We start from the raw sequence: 19,035 nt of genomic DNA on the forward strand, positions 1-19,035 counted from the left end.
CTAGGTTTAAGTAAGCAATTTTGAACTCCCCTTGATCAATATGATTTGAACACCTTAATCAATATGATTCCTGCCTGGCGCTCCCTTCTCTAACCTTTTCCCATAGACAACCACAGTTAATCCTTCAAGTCTAAACCTCCAGCAAGGTGAGGTCCTCCAGACGTCCACCTGTATGGAATCCTACGATGAATTATAGACCAAAACGGCTGTCCCATGACTGTCCATTCCCAGCTTCTGGCACAAGAGCATGGCATATAACAGAAACTCAGTAACCGATCAATGAATTATTAATCTCTGGGACTTTAAAAAGCCAGACCCTATGTGAAATCATTTTCCCTATATAATTTGCAAGATAACAAACGTCTCACCTTTAAAATAATAAAACAGTTCTGTAATGTTGGAGGCCATTTCACACTTTGCCAAATTCTGCCCTTCACTTCAGAGCAGGTGTCCTAAAAGCCAAATCCAGCCTGCCACAATTCTGCATAGTTTTATTTGAACACAGCCATGCTCATTGGCTTACATATTGTCTAAGGCTGTTTTCACACTGCAACTGAAGAGTTGACAGGGACCACAGAGCCCACAAAGCCTAAAGTATTTACAATCTGACTGTGAACAGAAAGCTCGCCAATTCCTGCTTTAGTGGCTTCTTTGATGACCTAAGCTACAAGCAGAATTTATCCAGTGATCAAGTCATAGCAAAAGAGAGTAAAATGTCTGGCCGATTTCCTTTTGATACTATCTACAACACTCTCTGGTGCTTGGATCTTATAGGTAAAGAGAGACACTCAGCCCAAGCAAAGTAGGGGGAAGAGAAAGAGAAGTTGATTCCTCACTTGTTCTTCACTCCAAATCTAGGCCCAAGTTTACCCACCTACAAACTATGGAACACACTGTAATTGAAATGCTAACTCACTTCACAGAAGAACTACAAAGAGCAATGATAAAGCAGTCTGAAAATGAAATTCACTGGTAGCAGAAGAACACTAGCCTAATTTAGGAGCAAAATTCCTACTTCTGTTTTCTAATTACTATTTCAGAACTGTTAATTACAAGTATTAGACACCCCTGGTGGAGTTTATGGCCTGAATTTTTAGAAGTCAGCTGTAAAAAACTGCACCATCACATTTTCTCTTATTGTAACTTGAACATGTGCTGGAACCAGGGTAACAATCACCACCCCCCACAAAGAAAAACACTAAAGGACAGGGTACAAAATAAATAAATAAACATTAAAAGGCCCTAAACTTTGGCCAGCTGCTATTTATTAGCCACTGAAACTTCCAGTCTCAAACTCCCCATCCGTAAAATGGCATTAACACTGATGGATTAAGGCTGTTTTTAGGTAATGAATTTTAAGTGTTCAGTAATTTTGAAGTTTGTATATAATTAGAGGATAAGCATGCTATCTCATAGCATCTGGAAATATGAATGAAATCTATTAGTGGAGTCAATGCCAGCGCAAATCACTTATAAACACCTTATACCAAAGGCGAACCATTAATAACAACTAGTGTTTACCAAACGTCAGCACTGTGCTCTACTTGCATTCTCTCATTTCATCCTTACAACACACTGAAGTAGATAAATGTTTCTATTATGCTAATTTTACAGATGAAGAAAATGAGATACAGACATTCAGTTGCTACAAATCATCCATCTCATAAGCGTTGCAGCCAGGACTCAAAATAAGGTGTTTATGATCACAGTACTATATACTGCACCCCTTTAAGTCAGGGATGGATATAAATTACCAACATGAAACACAGCATCACAGGGTTAAAATACATGCTGTCTGGGCAAAGATGGTGGATTGAGCACCCGCTCAATCTACTACTTCCACTCCCTCCGGAAGTTCCATTAAACAACATCAAAGATTTTTAAGATGTTTGTTTAAAGACTGTCTAGGTATAAACCTGAAAGGATGGAAAAGGAGGACAGGAGACAATAGCAACAAAGTAAGAAGCTGGAAAGCAGGTGGACAAGTAGTAAATAACCTGGTAGAAAACCGAATTCTGAGTCAGCAATAGGAAAAGCAAAACAAACAACACCCAATTTACACCACAGAATTCCTAAAAGGTTCAGGAACTGGTGGTTTCATGTAACTTTGGAAGTAGGGCACGAAGGCATATACACTAAAAAAAAAAAATTGGTTGAAGGTAGTTGGATGCTCTCTGCAACTCTACAGTTAAGTAGCCTCTCTTCCGCAACTCCCTCCCCAGATTAGAATTTTATTTTCTGAAAAGGGTAAAATAGAGAGTTCTCTGGATTCTGAGATACCAGGCAGTTATGGGTACGGGTACTGTACTCAATATAGAGACTCAGTGAACAGACACATACTGGACACGAGATATGGAAAACAAGAGACCCAATACGGGAGAAGAGGGAAAAGGAATTCCCAGGATGATGCTGAAGGGAGACCCGAGAATACAGCCACGCATCAGGCATAGAAGACTATCAGCGATTTAGATAAATGGCAAAAAGTTTAGCTGATTTAGTGTGATAAGTTCACAGAAAACTAAGCCTAGGAAAATCAAAAAGATGTACAGGAAAAGAAAACAACAAACAGCATTTGGAGTCCTAATGAAATCAATCTAATCAAAATCAACACTAATAAGTACACTGGAAGGAAGTAGAAATGACATGCATGAGAGATGGAGGAAAGGAGAGGGAAGAGACACAAATCCTTACGTGCATGGAGAAGTCAGTAGGCAATGTCTAAAACAGAAAAATCATAAAGTACCAACATAATCGTGTTACTTAGGACAAGAAGGTAAACTCAATATAATTAGCTAAAAAGAAGTGAATGTAGTTGTACCTGGGAAGAAGGTTAAGGACTTTCCCCTTCTCCCAACAAACTTGGAGAACTACCTGACTTAAAAATATAGCGTTTTCCCCCTTTGGTGGTATTACATATTCTCAGCATCAAGCAGTAATGTTGCCTTTCATAAAGATTGCTTAAGAATAAAACCATGTTGTTTTATCAGGATTAGCAAATTCTCCAGTCCAAAACAAGAGGAACTCAATTTAATGCAGTTTGTAATAGTCACAACATTATAGTAGTCTCACCAGTGACTGCTGGTTTGCAGCAAAAAGTGGGTTAAGAAAAATAAAAGCCCTATTTTTCTTAGTTGGTACATTTATTAAAAATATACGGCTTCCCTGGTGGCGCAGTGGTTGAGAGTCCGCCTGCCGATGCAGGGGACACGGGTTCGTGCCCTGGTCCGGGAAGATCCCACATGCCACAGAGCGGCTGGGACCGTGAGCCATGGCCACTGAGCCTGCGCGTCCGGAGCCTGTGCTCCGCGACGGGACAGGCCACAACAGTGAGAGGCCCACGAACTGCAAAAATAAATAAATAAATAAATAAAATAAAAATAAATATATATATATATAGACTAATGGTCCTGTGCTTAAATGACATGGTGTGCGCTGGCTTCAATAAAACATAACTAATGGAAAGGAACTCTTCAACAAATATATTCCAGACAGAAGTAAAAAAAAGTACACAGAAATGACTCACACGACAGTGCCATTGCAGACATAATTCCCTTATAATTAATACTTGCTAGAAAACAGAGTTTGACATCATGTACAATAACACCAACATTCACCGAGGCTGAATATCACAGGTACGTCTCTTCATACTTCCCAAATAGTTTTATCTTTTAGCTATAAAGGTCAGTTACCAGAGCCAAACTTGTTCTTAACAAGTAGAATTTTTATGTCCATTTAATCAAAGAGTCTCTTACATTTTTCTGGGTCTATTCATCTGCAGATAGCAGTAGAAACTGTAACCAGGTTCTTCATATCATGCATTCACACATGAAGCCCACTCTTCATATGCTGTCCAATTTCTTTAAGATGAAAGGAGCTGAAAGAAAAATAAATCCAGAATTTGTTTTCAGATCCAGATAATCACAAGTTACATATGGAATTACAAGATTGGGAGATAAACCTTATAGTTCAACATATTTTTCAAAACAACTCCAAATGTGGCCAAGCCTCTGCCTGCACACCCAGCCAAAGGGAATCACTGTCTTTCAAGGTAGCCCATCCCACTGTCATGCAGCTAGAATTATTACAAAGTTCATTTTTCACTATATAAAATCTTTTCTCCAGGTAGTTCTCGCTCTTAGGACGATAAAGAGGAAATCCAATCCTCCTTCAAATGACAAGCCTTTACTTTGTGATTTAACAGTCAAAGGAACAAAACTCTAGAAGAAACAAAATGGCATTTTTCACTTTTAAAAACACATTTGCAAGACAGAGAGTGTGGGAAAACATTGAAGTAGGGATCCAGAAGAGCTGGACACATATTTTGGTTCCCCCACTGATTAGTTATATGACATTTACATGCTCCTGTTCACATCTGATACAGTCCTACGTCAGTTATTATGAGTAGGGTGGTGAAGATATAAATGTCTAGAAAACAAAGAAGTGTTGTCACAGGGATCAAAAGAAGTGATATTACTGCCTTGTGTAACAGTGCCATGGCCAAAATAAGCACATGAAAAGATGCTCAGCATCATTAATCGTTAGGGAAATGCAAAATAAAACTACAGCAAGATACCACTTCACACCCACTAGGATGGCTACTAACAAAAGAACTGTTTGGCAAGGATGTGGAGAAACTGGAATGCTTGTGCACTGTTGCTGGAAATGTAAAACGGTATAGCTGCTATGGAGCACAGTATAGTGGTTCCTCAAAAAAAAAAAAAAAATGGTGGCTGCCAGCAGTTGGGAGGAGTGGGGAATGGGGAATTACTGTTTAATAGCTACAGAGTTTCAGTTTTACAAGCTGAAAAGAGTTCTGGAGATGGTGATGATGATTATACAATATTATGAATTTAATACCACTAACCCAAACACTTAAAAATAGTTAAGATGGTAAATTTTATATGTATTTTATCGAATTTAAAAATATTGGGAAAAAAAGGTTGTGACCAAAAAAGCTGCCAGATTATTTCTCAATACCCATACTAAATTAATAGAACATTTTGTTAATATTAAACTGAAGATATTGAAATATGTCAGAAGCTGACCAAGTCAGCAGTATGCCCAGGCTTTTTTTTTTTTTAAACTAATTCTTATCAGAAAAAAAAGTAACAGTCATCAAAACAATGGATAAACAAAGTGTAGGATATCCAAACAATGGAATATTATTCAGCAATAAAAAGGAAGGAAATACTGATACATGCTACAGTGTGAACAAACCTTGAAAAATTATCCTAAACACAAACGGTCACATATTGTACAATGCCATTTATATAAAATGTCCAGAATAGGGAAATCTATAAAGACAAAAAGTCAATTAGTGGTTGCCAGGGGCTGGGGACGGTGTAAAATGGGGGAATGACAGCTAATGGGCATGGTGTTTCTTTCAGAGGGGAAGAAAATATTCTAAAACAGATTGCAGTGATGGCTGCACAACTCTGGCAATACTAAGAATCAATGAATTGTACACTTTAAATGGGTGAACTGAATAACATGCAAATTATATCTCAATTTAAAAAGGGATAAGGAACAGTATTCTGTTTAAAAAAATTTTTTTGATTCATCTTAAATACAAAGGTCACTGAGAAGAAGCAAATATTTTACTGGTAGCAAAGTCAACCAAAAAAAGGTAAGAGGAGGAAATAAGTAAAGTTGGGAGTTGTAAAAAGCTGTTGAAGGAGCAAGATGATTTGGGAGTTTCTGTTCACCAGGGCTCCCTCCTCTGGGGAACCATAGTTAACACCACAGGCAGTGAAAGGGGCAGAATAAGGGAGACTAGACCTCAAGAGCTCTGGCCTTAGACCCAACATGAGCCTTCCACGAGGCTCACAAAGACTTGGTACGGTCTTCATCTATCTGAATCATCTCTGCCTCTCCATCCATACCTGTCAACAATGTACAGCAAGGAACAACGGAAAGAATGCTGAACTAAAAATGAAGCGGCAAATGAAGGGGCAATTCACTTCTGAGATTCCTATCCGTAAAAATAGAGAACTAATCTATAAAACTGCATCCAGCTCTAATATTGTGTGCCTGCAATTCTAATACTTTGCATAAGTCCCCTCTGAAAGTCGAGTTCACATTTGCAAAGGGGATATACAGAGACTTAGGCCCTGCCTCTCTCAAAGGGCTATTGTCAAACTCAGGCAATGCAAAGTTTCTACAAAACGTAAAAGTCAACTAAATCCTCAGGTATTATCATTAATCCTATAGACTCATATCCTTTATTCTTCTTAAAAAAAAAAAAAAGAAGAAAGAAAAAAGGTAACTATTTACTTCACCCTCTACAAATAAAAGGAACAAAAGCTTTTGGATTTCAGAGGTAAGCCCTGATGTAAGGAAACTTGGCAGTCAGTTACGAACTCTGGATTCTAGGCCAAGATCATTCACCGAATCGATGAGTGACCTTGAGCCAGCCATTTCTCCACTCTAGATGCCAGTTTTTCTGTCTGCAAAACGAGGGACTTGCTCTGGGGGATGACCTTACAGAATCTTTCAATTCAAACGCTCTTAAGACAGGGCGGGACTGGGTGATTAACCTCGCGGTCCCAGCCGCCGCCTGCACTCCGGTACCCCCACCCAGACCCACAGAGCCTAAGCAACGCGCGCATGCGCCCGCTGCCCTCGACGTGCACGTCCCTTGCACCCCGCGACCGCTTAGCTCCGCCCCAAGGACCCCAAAAGGCCGGAGAGACCAGAGTTGGGCGGGCAGTGTCGGCGAGCTCCCTGCTAGTCTCACGGCCACAGCCTGGAAGGACACTCACTGACTCGCAGCAGGGCCACATAGATGAGGAAGTTCCGTATGGAGGAGATCACATCCTCGCGCATCTTCCGTTTCATCTCCTCCGGGTCCAGCTTCGGCGCAAGGCCCTCGATCCGGAACATCGTAGCTCTTCCTCACGTCTTCCAGCGGCCGCCCTCTGCTCTTCTCAGCTGCCTCCCGTCGCCGGCACTCGGCCTAACCCCATTTCCTGTTCCCGCCCCTCATTTTCACGCGTGGCGACGGGAGCCTGCGAAGGACAACCTTCATCCTTAAACTGAGCTGCTCTGAACGAAGGCGGCCTGAAGGGGGTGCACGTAATGTTAGCCTCGCAGGACTCGGGTTCTTCCAGGCTGTTCTTCCAGGTTGTTTATTTAACAACCTCTGTCCTGAGAGGCGGGCTCGGAGCTGCAAAGTGCTTTTACGCCTCAGAGGGGGCGGTGCACATAGGTATCACCATAAATAATGATAGTTAACATTTATTGAATACGAAGTACAGTTCTACCCCATGAATTCGATATTATAATCTTAATTTCCTAGATGAGAAAATTGAAGCACAGACATCTTTAAAACAACAACTTGCCCAAATGTGCTTTAAAATACCTCGAGGAAAAAAAAGTGTTGGGAAAGAGAGCTGAAAGGATATTAGCAAAATATTGAAAATTGCTTAAGCTGGTGATTAGTGTATCATTTTAGTTAATTCTAGTCTTCTATTTTCAGGATTTTTGAACTTTTTAATGAATGATAAACGAAAACAAAAGGATGAAGATGATGAAATTTGCTCAAGATTACACAACTAGTAAGTGGCTGAGCAGGGTTTTATACCTAGTTAGACCGGTAGCATCCCAGACACAGAATTTTTAACATTTTCCGTATTATTGTCGTCTTCTCATTTCTGGGGTTAACTGGTCGTCACAAATTGTAGTATTGGCCCAGTAATACAGTATATGTAAATGAAATTTAGCTCTGTTCAAAGTTTACAGATAAGGACAGAGAGGCTTAGAAACCAAGTGTAATGCTTAAAGTCCTTCTGCTAGTGATGGGCAGAGGTAGGGTTCTAATGCAAATAATTATAATGTCAAGTTGAATTCTCTTTCCCCTGAACCCTGTTGTTCACTTGTTAGTCTTTATTAGACATTAGTGCCTGCTTGGATGGGCATCCCTGGAGCCAGAAGGTAGGAATTTAATGCAACCAGATTTCCTGTCACAGAGTCATCAAAACAGTTGTTAGAAGGCTGCTGCCCCAAATTATGCATGCCAACTAGCCATGTATAATTCTTAGACATGAACCAGATGGCTGAATTGCTCACATAATTCAAAATCAGAATGCTCCTGCATTGCATAGCAACAATGGATTTTAGGTAAATTAGAACAGTAATTTACTATGGGAGCAACTGATAACTAAGTATTGCTGCCCACCTTCCTGATTGACAGAATAACACATTAGGTCAAGAAAGGTAGCTCATCTGCCTATTCAGGCTTTAGTAACCTCTTGCATCTATAATTCATGTAGTGGAATAGCAGAGGCAGCTCTGGAATGGGAGGGGCTGACTCCCAAGGAATAGCTCCATCTAACCCTTCAAGAGTGTTTAGAAAGCCTGCACTGATGCTGGAAAGCAGTGGAGGCTGTGGAAAGAACTTGAACAAGAAGACTGGAGATGTAGCCTTCAGATCTGGCCCTGCCATTATCTAGCCATGTGATGAGGCCCAAGTCTGTTTAGCTGCAACTATGTTTCTTTAGTTGTAAAGGGAGGAGATGTGATTCAGTTCTCTTGCAGTCCCTTTCAGTTCTAACAGTCTATGCATTTGAATTCTAATTGTGTCATCTAGGACATTCTGGTCTGGAGTGTATGGATGTCAAAATATTATCAAATGTGGTGAAACATCAAAAGGCCAGTGTGTGTGTTTTCCATGGTAAGAAGGATGTAACGTATTGCATCCATCTGAATAGTGAGGCAAAACGGACTGGGAAGGAATGAGTTCTTACGTGATTCTAGTAACCTAGATCCCCAATGCTGACGGAGTTTAGGTAAACAGTTCTCATATGGAACTACCAATTTTTTGTTTCTCTACTAAGATGCTCTTAAGTAACTTCCCTGGATTCACAGGGAACCTAAGAGGGGAGAAATTAATAGAAAATCATGTTTCTTGGTGAAATAGAACAGATTTTTAGCATTTGAATTTTATTCATCCAATGTTTACTTGATGATATGGTTGTAAATGGCTGATTTGTTAAAGGCAACATGATTCTTGTAACAGTTCTCTTCAAAAGGTCTGGTGCTTGCCTCCCTATAGAGAGACAGGAAAGTAGTGGGTGGAAATATGGCGCAGCTGTGTCTTGGGGTGAGGAATTGATTCTGGATGCAGTCTAGGAGGTGAACTGTTCCTGTCTCAGAAATGTTCATCCTGATGAGCTCTCTTCCCCTTGCATGGTTCCTCTAGGTGTAATGGAGGAAACTTTATAAGAGGTTTGACTACTTTCTTTGTCTTTTCTTTTAGTGGTTTTTGTTTGTTTGTTTGTTTAGCGTGTAGGTAGTGGTATTGTCCAGTTATGGTTGGCTAAGGTGAAGCAAACTGAGAGAACATACTTCAGGAAGTTAACACTGGAGTGAGTTGTTTCACATCTTGGACCCCTCATTTTGTTCCTCGTTGGAATGATGAAGGACTTGGGTCTAATCTTTTTTTTTTTTGCGATACGTAGGCCTCTCACTGCTGTGGCCTCTCTGTGGCATGTGGGATCTTCCCAGACCGGGGCACGAACCCGTGTCCCCTGCATCGGCAGGCAGACTCTCAACCACTGCGCCACCAGAGAAGCCCTTGGGTCTAATCTTTAAAATCACTTGCAGCTCTAAAATGCTGAGATTCTCTCCTGTTCTTCCTTCATAACCTTGCACTAAAGGCTAAAAGCAAAGGATTCCTTGTGATTTGCCATGAAAGGCAAAAATAAAAAGTATGCATGCATAATTTAATATTGATATTTGTATTATTTAGTCTGATCACAGAGGAGATGGTAGCTGATGTCATAGCCTGTCTTATTTTCCATTTCAATCCCAGGAGGAGTTTAGGAGCCATTTCCTTTGCCTCAACTTCCCAGACAGTATTACGCACAAGCGTTCAGTGTGTACAACCTACCTATAAGAGAATTAAGTGTTTTAATTTCTATCACTGGAGACGAGTTTATATTTGCAAGGTCAGAGATTGACAGATGACTCATGGTTGGGGAATAATTCCAACATATAGTCCCAGGAACCTTGTGGTTTCTAATTTATAGGGAATGTGTAGGTTTCACATATTGAACAGTTCAACCCCTTCAGATGAGAAAACTGAGGTCCAGAGAGAAGCTAGTTAGAAGCAGAGCCAGCTGGAGCTAGGGTAGGAGTCTGGGCTCCCAGTTCAGCACTTTTCCCTATCATGCCTTGCAGCTTTCGATACTTTGAGGATATTCTCACTGATAATCCTCCCCTCAGGAATAAGGGTTGGAGGAATGGGATGTTGTTGAACACCAATTTGGAAGGGACACGATAAGGGGTGGCTGTTATTCATCAGCAGGCTGAAGGGAGCCCTTCTTTCCATGTTTCCACACCCATCACCAGTAATTAATCTGGGCTGTGTTATTATCTAGCTCCACACTTCACCTTCCTCATTCCTTCAGGAGATGAACGTGGTCTGCTGTTCCCAAAATAAACTTGACTTTGAAGTCCACTCAGGACCCACAATAAATGAAACAAAGGTCAGGACAAGGAAAGGACACTTGGGCCCTCTGCTGTGTGACAGATGCTAACCAGAGTCCTCACCCATCAGATGAGATAACACTTCTAGGAATTACTGCGCAGCAAGAGGTATCTTCAGGAAGAGAGGCCTTTTGAGCCTCAAAAATGAGTAGAATTTTGATAACCTTCACCTCACTGGTATTTGCTTCCTATCATACCCTGTTTTCTGTCTGTTATTATTTTATTGTCTGGACTTTGTTGATCTCTTTCCCAGTAGAATGTAAGCACCTCAAGAACAAGCAACACGCACTTTAAGCCTCCAAACAATTCAGGACAGGTATTTATACATGGTGAAAACTCAGCAAGTACCCCCTGAGTGAATGAAAGAATGAGTAAATTTCATATATGCTAACCTTTAGAATTAAAAAATTGGTAGCTTTGTATATTAGATTGAAAGGAAACTGTCTGCAAAAGAAATTTACCCAAAATTCTACATATTTTTATATAGTTACTTATTTCTCATGTCAGTACAACTTGCTTTTGTTTGGTTACATAAAAATCATTTAAATAATTTTAACATATCATAGGGAAATTTGAAGAATGAACTTTAAGATTTACTTGCTTTAATTTATTTTTAGCAATAGAATTATATTAAACCCATGTTGTATGTTTATAACATAACTTTTCACACAAAAGTACGTGTTTATTATCATAAAATTTAGAAAATACAGAATTAGAGAAAAAAAGAAAGTAATAATCCCCCATGATCCCACAACCACCTTTGACATTGGTAATAATCCTTTCAAGCTTTCTTCTTCTATCATATACATATATAGCTATCTCTCTGTCTCTCTTTATATATATGTGTGTATGTGTGTGTATATATACTTATTTACATACCTATTTTTTACCAAAATGGATCATATGGTACATACTATTTTATTTTATTATTTTTTTAACATCTTTATTGCAGTATAATTGCTTTACAATGTTGTGTTAGTTTCTGCTGTATAACAAAGTGAATCAGCTATACGTATACATATATCCCCATATCCCCTCCCTTTTGCATCTCCCTCCCACCCTCCCTATCCCACCCCTCTAGGTGGTCAAAGAGCATCGAGCTGATCTCCCCATGCAATGCAGCTGCTTCCCAGTAGCCATCTATTTTTACATTTAGTGGTGTATTTATGTCAATGCCACTCTCTCACTTCGTCCCAGCTTACCCTTCCCCCACCCCGTGTCCTCAAGTCCATTCTCTACGTCTGTGTCTTTATTCCTGTCCTGCCACTAGGTTCTTCAGAATCATTTTTTCTTTTTTTAGATTCCATGTATATGTGTTAGCATACGGTATTTGTTTTTCTCTTTCTGACTTACTTCACTCTGAATGACAGTCTCTAGGTCCATCCACCTCACTACAAATAACTCAATTTCGTTGCTTTTTATGGCTGAGTAATATTCCATTGTATATACATGCCACATCTTCTTTATCCATTCATCTGTCGATGGACACTTAGGTTGCTTCCATGTCCTGGCTATTGTAAATAGAGCTGCAATAAATATTTTGGTACATGACTCTTTTTGAATTATGGTTTTCTCAGGGTATATGCCCAGTAGTGGGATTGCTGGGTCATATGGTAGTTCTATTTTTAGTTTTTTAAGGAACCTCCATACTGTTCTCCATAGTGGCTGTATCAATTTACATTCCCACCAACGGTGCAAGAGGGTTCCCTTTTCTCCACACCCTCTCCAGCATTTATTGTTTGTAGAGTTTTTGATGATGGCCATTCTGACTGGTGTGAGGTGATACCTCACTGTAGTTTTGATTTTCATTTCTCTAATGATTAGTGATGTTGAGCATCCTTTCATGTGTTTGTTGGCAATCTGTATATCTTCTTTGGAGAAATGTCTATTTAGGTTTTCTGCCCATTTTTGGACTGGGTTGTTTGATTTTTTGATATTGAACTGCATAAGCTGCTGGTATATTTTGGAGATTAATCCTTTGTCAGTTGCTTCATTTGCAAATACTTTCTCCCATTCTGAGGGTTGTCTTTTGGTCTTGTTTATGGTTTCCTTTGCTGTGCAAAAGCTTTTAAGATTCATTAGGTCGCATTTGTTTATTTTTGTTTTTATTTCCATTTCTGTAGGAGGTGGGTCAAAAAGGATCTTGCTGTGATTTATGTCATGGAGTGTTCTGCCTATGCTTTCCTCTAAGAGTTTTATAGTGTCTGGCCTTACATTTAGGTCTTTAATCCATTTTGAGTTTATTTTTTGTATGGTGTTAGGAAGTGTTCTAATTTCTTTCCTTTACATGTAGCTGTCCAGTTTTCTCAGCACCAGTTATTGAAGAGGCTGTCTTTTCTCCATTGTATATTCTTGCCTCCTTTATCAAAGATAAGGTGACCATATGTGCATGGGTTTATCTCTGGGCTTTCTATCCTTTTCCATTGATCTATATTTCTGTTTTTGTGCCAGTACCATACTGTCTTGATTACTGTAGCTTTGTAGTGTAGTCTGAAGTCAGGTAGCGTGATTCCTCCAGCTCCGTTTTTCTTTCTCAGGATTGCTTTGGCTATTTGGGGCCTTTTGTATTTCCATACAAATTGTGCAATTTTTTGTTCTAGTTCTGTGAAAAATGCCATTGGTAGTTTGATAGGGATTACACTGAATCTATATATTGCTTTGGGTAGTATAGTCATTTTCACAATGTTGATTCTTCCAATCCAAGAACATGGTATATCTCTCCATCTGTTGGTATCATCTTTAATTTCTTTCATCAGTGTCTTATTATTTTCTGCATACACATCTTTTGTCTTCTTAGGTAGGTTTATTCCTAGGTATTTTATTCTTTTTGTTGCAATGGTAAATAGGAGTGTTTCCTTAAATCTTTCAGATTTTTCATCATTAGTGTATAGGAATGCAAGAGATTTCTGTGCATTAATTTTGTATCCTGCTACTTTACCAAATTCATTGATTAGCTCTAGTAGTTTTCTGATAGCATCTTTAGGATTCTCTATGTATAGTATCATGTCATCTGCAAACAGTGACAGCTTTACTTCTTTTCTGATTTGGATTCCTTTTTTTTCTCTGATTGCTGTGGCTAAAACTTCCAAAACTATGTTGAATAATAGTGGTGAGAGTGGGCATCCTTGTCTTGTTCCTGATTTTAGAGGAAACAGTTTCAGTTTTTCACCATTGAGAATGATGCTGGCTGTGGGTTTGTCATATATGGCCTTTATTATGTTGAGGTAAATTCCTTCTATGCCTACTTTCTGGAGAGTTTTTATCATAAATGGGTGTTGAATTTTGTTGAAAGCTTTTTCTGCATCGATTGAGATTATCATATGGTTTTTATCCTTCAGTTTGTTAATACAGTGTATCACATTGATTGATTTGCATATATCGAAGAATCCTTGCATTCCTGGGATAAACCCCACTTGATCATGGTGTATGATCCTTTTAATGTGCTCTTGGATTCTGTTTGCTAGTATTTTGTTGAGGATTTTTGCATCTATGTTCATCAGTGATATTGGTCTGTAGTTTTCTGTTTTTGTGACATCTTTGTCTGGTTTTGGTATCAGGGTGATAGTGGCCTCGTAGAATGAGTTTGGGAGTGTTCCTCCCTCTGCTATATTTTGGAAGAGTTTGTGAAGGATAGCTGTTAGCTCTTCTCTAAATGTTTGATAGAATTCACCTGTGAAGCCATCTGGTCCTGGGCTTTTGTTTGTTGGAAGACTTTTAATCACAGTTTCCATTTCAGTGCTTCTGATTGGTCTGTTTATATTTTCTATTTCTTCCTGGTACAGTCTCGGGAGGTTGTGCTTTTCAAAGAATTTGTCCATTTCTTCCAGGTTGTCCACTTTATTGGCATATAGTTGCTTGTAGTAATCCCTCATGATTCTTTGTATTTCTGCAGTGTCAGTTGTTATTTCTCCTTTTTCTTTTCTAATTCTGTTGATTTGAGTCTTCTGCCTTTTTTTCTTGCTGAGTCTGGCTAGTGGTTTATCAATTTTGTTTATCTTCTCAAAGAACCAGCTTTTAGTTTTATTGATCTTTGCTATTGTTTCCTTCATTTCTTTTTCATTTATTTTTGATCTGATCTTTATGATTTCTTTCCTTCTGCTAACTTTGGTTATTTTTTGTTCCTTCTCTAACTGCTTTAGGTTTAAGCTTAGGTTGTTTATTTGAGTTTTTTTTGTTTCTTGAGGTAGGATTGTATTGCTATAAACTTCCCTCTTAGAACTGCTTTTGCTGCATCCCTTAGGTTTTGGGTGTTCGTGTTTTCATTGTCATTTGTTTCTAGGTATTTTTTGATTTCTTCTTTGATTTCTTCAGTGATCTCTTGGTTATTAAGTAGTGTGTTGTTTAGCCTCCATGTGTTTGTATTTTTTACAGTTTTTTTTTCCTGTAATTGATATCTAATCTCATAGCGCTGTGGTTGAAAAAGATACTTGATATGATTTCAATTTTCTTAAATTTACCAAGGCTTGATTTGTGACCCAAGATATGATCTATCCTGGAAAATGTTCCATTAGCACTTGAGAGGAAAGTGTATTAAGTTGTTTTAGATGGAATGTCCTATAAATATCAATTAAGTCCATCTGGTTTAATGTGTCATTTAAAGCTTGTGTTTCCTTATTTATTTTCATTTTGGATGATCTGTCCATTGGTGAAAGTGGGGTGTTAAACTCCCCTACTATTATTGTGTTACTGTTGATTTCCCCTATGTTGAGTGTATAAATATTTACAATTGTTATATCTTCTTCGTGGATTGATCCCTTGATCATTATGTAGCGTCCTTCTTTGTCTCTTGTAATAGTCTTTATTTTAAAGTCTATTTTGTCTGATATTAGAATTGCTACTCCAGCTTTCTTTTGATTTCCATTTGCATGGAATATCTTTTTCCATCCCCTCACTTTCAGTCTGTATGTGTCTCTAGGTCTGATGTGGGTCTCTTGTAGACAGCATATATATGGATCTTGTTTTTGTATCCATTCAGCCAGTCTGTGTCTTTTGGTTGGAGCATTTAATCCATGTACATTTAAGGTAATTATCAATATGTATGTTCCTATGATCATCTTCTTAATTGTTTTGGGTTTGTTTTTGTAGGTCTTTTCCTTCTCTTGTGTTTCCTGCCTAGAGAAGTTCCTTTAACATTTGTTGTAAAGGTGGTTTGGTGGTGCTGAATTCTCTTAGCTTTTGCTTGTCTGTAAAGGTTTTAATTTCTCCATTGAATCTGAATGAGATCCTTGCTGGGTAGAGTAATCTTGGTTGTAGGTTTTTCCCTTTCATCACTTTAAATATGTCCTGCCACTCCCTTCTGGCTTGCAGAGTTTCTGCTGAAAGATCAGCTGTTAACCTTATGGGGATTCCCTTGTATGTTATTTGTTGCTTTTCCCTTGCTGCGTTTAATATTTTTTCTTTGTCTTTGATTTTTGATAGTTTGATTAATATGTGTCTTGGTGTGTTTCTCCTTGGATTTTTCCTGTATGGGACTCTCTGCGCTTCCTGGACTTGGTTGACTATTTCCTTTCCCATGTTACGTAAGTTTTCAGCTATAATCTCTTCAAATACTTTCTCAGACACTTTCTTTTTCTCTTCTTCTGGGACCCCTATAATTTGAATGTTGGTGTGTTTATTGTTGTCCCAGAGGTCTCTGAGACTGTCCTCAATTCTTTTCATTCTTTTTTCTTTATTCTGCTCTGTGGTAGTTATTTCCACTATTTTATCTTCCAGGTCACTTATCCGTTCTTCTGCATCCGTTATTCTGCTATTGATTCCTTCTAGAGAATTTTTAATTTCATTTATTGTGTTGTTCATCGTTGTTTGTTTGCTCTTTAGTTCTTCTAGGTCCTTGTAAACGTTTCTTGTTTTTTCTCCATTCTATTTCCAAGATTTTGGATCATCTTTACTATCATTACTCTGAATTCTTTTTCAGGCAGACTGCCTGTTTCCTCTTCTTTTGTTTGGTTTGGTCAGTTTTTACCTTGCTTCCTCATCTGCTGCATATTTCTCTGTCTTCCCATTTTGCTTAACTTACTGCATTTGGGGTCTCCTTTTCACAGGCTTGAGGTTTGTAGTTTCTGTTGTTTTTGGTGTCAGCCCCCAGTGGGTAATGTTGGTTCAGTGGCTTGTGTAGGCTTCCTGGTGGAGGGGACTGGTGCCTGTGTTCTGGTGGATGAGGCTGGATCTTTTCTTTCTGCTGGGCAGGGCTGCGTCCAGTGGTGTGTTTTGGGGGTGTCTGTGACCTTATTCTGATTTTAGGCAGCCTGTCTGCTAATGGGTGGGGTTGTGTTCCTGTCTTGCTAGTTGTTTACCATGGAGCATCCAGCACTGGAGCTTGCTGGCCATTGGGTAGAGCTGGGTCTTAGAGTTGAGATGGAGATCTCTGGGAGAGCTCTCACCGATTGATATTACGTGGGACCGGGAGGTTTCTGGTTGTCCAATGTCCTGAACTCGGCTCTCCCACCTCAGAGGCTCAGGCCTGACACCAGGCCGGATCACCAAGACCCTGTCAGCCACACGGCTGCCTTGAGTCATCTGTACTGTGTCCAGATGGTCTCAACACCACAGTGCTCTCTCGGGGCTGCCTCCTTGAAGTAGCTCCCGCTGTGGAAACTGGGCAAAATACACATCCCAAAGATGAAGGAGGAGGATATATACTATTTTAACTTACATTTTCTATTTAAGCTGTATTGACTATCTTTCTATATCTTTATATATTCTTCTAAATATCATTAATGATGGCTCTATGGTATTCTTTATATGGAAGTACCATAATTTATTTAATTAACCTCTACCTTTGAGTGTTTAGATTGTGTCCATATTTTCCCTATAAATAATACTCTGAGGAACATCCTTGTAACACAATCTTTGCGCACCCTTAAAAAATTTTTTGATCATTATAATTATTACCTTAAATTCAGAGTTCTCAATTTTTCCCAGTGACCCTTTTTTTTTTTTTCTAAGGAAAAAAGCACTCTCTAGCCAAGAGTGTATGTGTGAGATCTCTAGACCTCTGGGAACTACACACATGGGATGGGAAATTTTGTTTGTCTTCAGAAGAGGTTTTCTTTCTTGTGCTATAAGTTCTTATTATTTTGCAGCAGGAAAAGTAAAATGTATTCTAGGGTTTAGTTTGCATTGACAGTATTTAGAGTGCATAATAATTACCAGCCATCTCCTTGCAGAGGTTTGAGGGTTGATTTTGCCACCACTCCCACCTCATCCCCATTACACAAAAACACACATAGTATGTCGTAGAAATGTGCTTATACACAGCTGGATATAGTTTCTTGCCTATCAATAAATATGCAGTGCGTGTTGTATAATAGGTGCTCAATTAATATTTATCAAGTGAAAGAAAGAGGTAGAAGGGAAGAAAGAATCTTTTATTGATTCAGTGATCACAGATCAACCTTTGTTAGATTTGCCCTCTTCCCATATCAGAAGACCTTTGCAAAAGCTGGAAATGAGCTCCTTATTTTTAACCCCTGCAGGAAAGAAAGATGAGGCTACCAATATCCATTCTCCACACCCTGTCCCCGGCATTTTCAAGACGACACACCTGACTGATCAAAGCCAACAAGTAGATACCTACAAGCATATTTTCTCATCTTAGAAAACACAGAGCTTCCTGAAGGTAGGAATACATTTTGTTCTTGCATATCAAAGTTGAATTGCTATACGTTGTTTGTACAAATTGTGAGTGAAGGAACATGCCAATCTACCCATGTGTAATACTTAGAATTCATTTGGGGAGAATAAAGGCCAGGCCTTAATCTGTGAAAACTTATCCTAACCATTTTCTCCAGAGAGTCTCAAAATCTCAGGTCTGGAATGGCCTGAAAGGCCATCCATGCCTTCTCTGATGCTGGGCCCCCACCTCTAACATCCTGCTTCTGCTTGAGCATCTCTAGTGATGAAGAGCTCACTACTTTAATGGGCAGTTCCATTCATCTTTGGATAGGCAGCTCTTCTTGTTAGAGCCAAAATCTGCCTCTCCATACCATATTCTCACTGGTCCCAGTAATGTCCTCCAGAGTGTCAAAAGCAAATCTGATCATTCTTCCTCATGAATATGTAAAGGCAGCTTGGGTCTTCTTTGATACTTGTTTTCTCCAGGATAAAAATAATGTTTGAAAAATTCTCTTAAAACTTTGCAGTTTTCCCTTACCCACAGCCTTCACTTTTCTAGTTAGCAATGATGGACTGATTTACTCTGAGCTCTCTGGCGCTACATCCCCACCCCTCCCTACCCCCCGCTTCCCCCTCCCCACAACCAAAGGGAACATACTGGGTCCCTGGCAAAGACCTATAGGATTCAAAGCCAGAGACTCTCTACTCCTTACTCAGAGATTGTCAGTGAACAAGAAGTGTGTGCCTGGGTTATCTGTCTGTTCCCTCAGGTCTCTCACAGTGGTGGATGGAATTCCCTGACCATCCATGTTATATCCTGGCTTTTGCTCTATGAAGTGAAGGGCAGCTCTAGGAAGTATTTAGGAGAGGCAGCGTGGCTGCAGTAGAAAAAGCATAGGCTTTGGAGTGAAGGTTACGTTTAAATTCCAGCTC

General features: G+C 39.3%; 1 protein-coding gene across 1 annotated transcript; it reads right to left on the bottom strand.

Moving 5' to 3' along the window:
* Positions 1–3,525: 3,525 nt before the first annotated feature.
* TOMM5 (translocase of outer mitochondrial membrane 5) lies at positions 3,526–6,968 on the bottom strand. Its single transcript, XM_029202514.1, has 2 exons — positions 6,762–6,968; positions 3,526–3,874 (listed from the first exon to the last, which is right to left on the bottom strand). Exons 1-2 carry the CDS (start codon positions 6,880–6,882, stop codon positions 3,840–3,842), a joined length of 156 nt encoding a protein of 51 aa, XP_029058347.1. The 5' UTR covers positions 6,883–6,968; the 3' UTR covers positions 3,526–3,839.
* Between the last annotated feature and the right edge of the window lie 12,067 nt (positions 6,969–19,035).

Source organism: Monodon monoceros, unplaced genomic scaffold, assembly GCF_005190385.1.
Source record: "Monodon monoceros isolate NGI ecotype Baffin Bay Population unplaced genomic scaffold, NGI_Narwhal_1 Super_Scaffold_5, whole genome shotgun sequence".
NCBI lineage: Eukaryota > Metazoa > Chordata > Mammalia > Artiodactyla > Monodontidae > Monodon > Monodon monoceros.

Coding starts and splice junctions, on each gene's coding strand:
- TOMM5 (XM_029202514.1), bottom strand. CDS start 6,882: ATGTTCCGGATCGAGGGCCTTGCGCCGAAGCTGGACCCGGAGGAGATG. Junction 3,875..6,761: donor TGTGGCCCTGCTGCGAGTCA/GTGAGTGTCCTT, acceptor TTTTTCTTTCAG/CTCCTTTCATCTTAAAGAAA.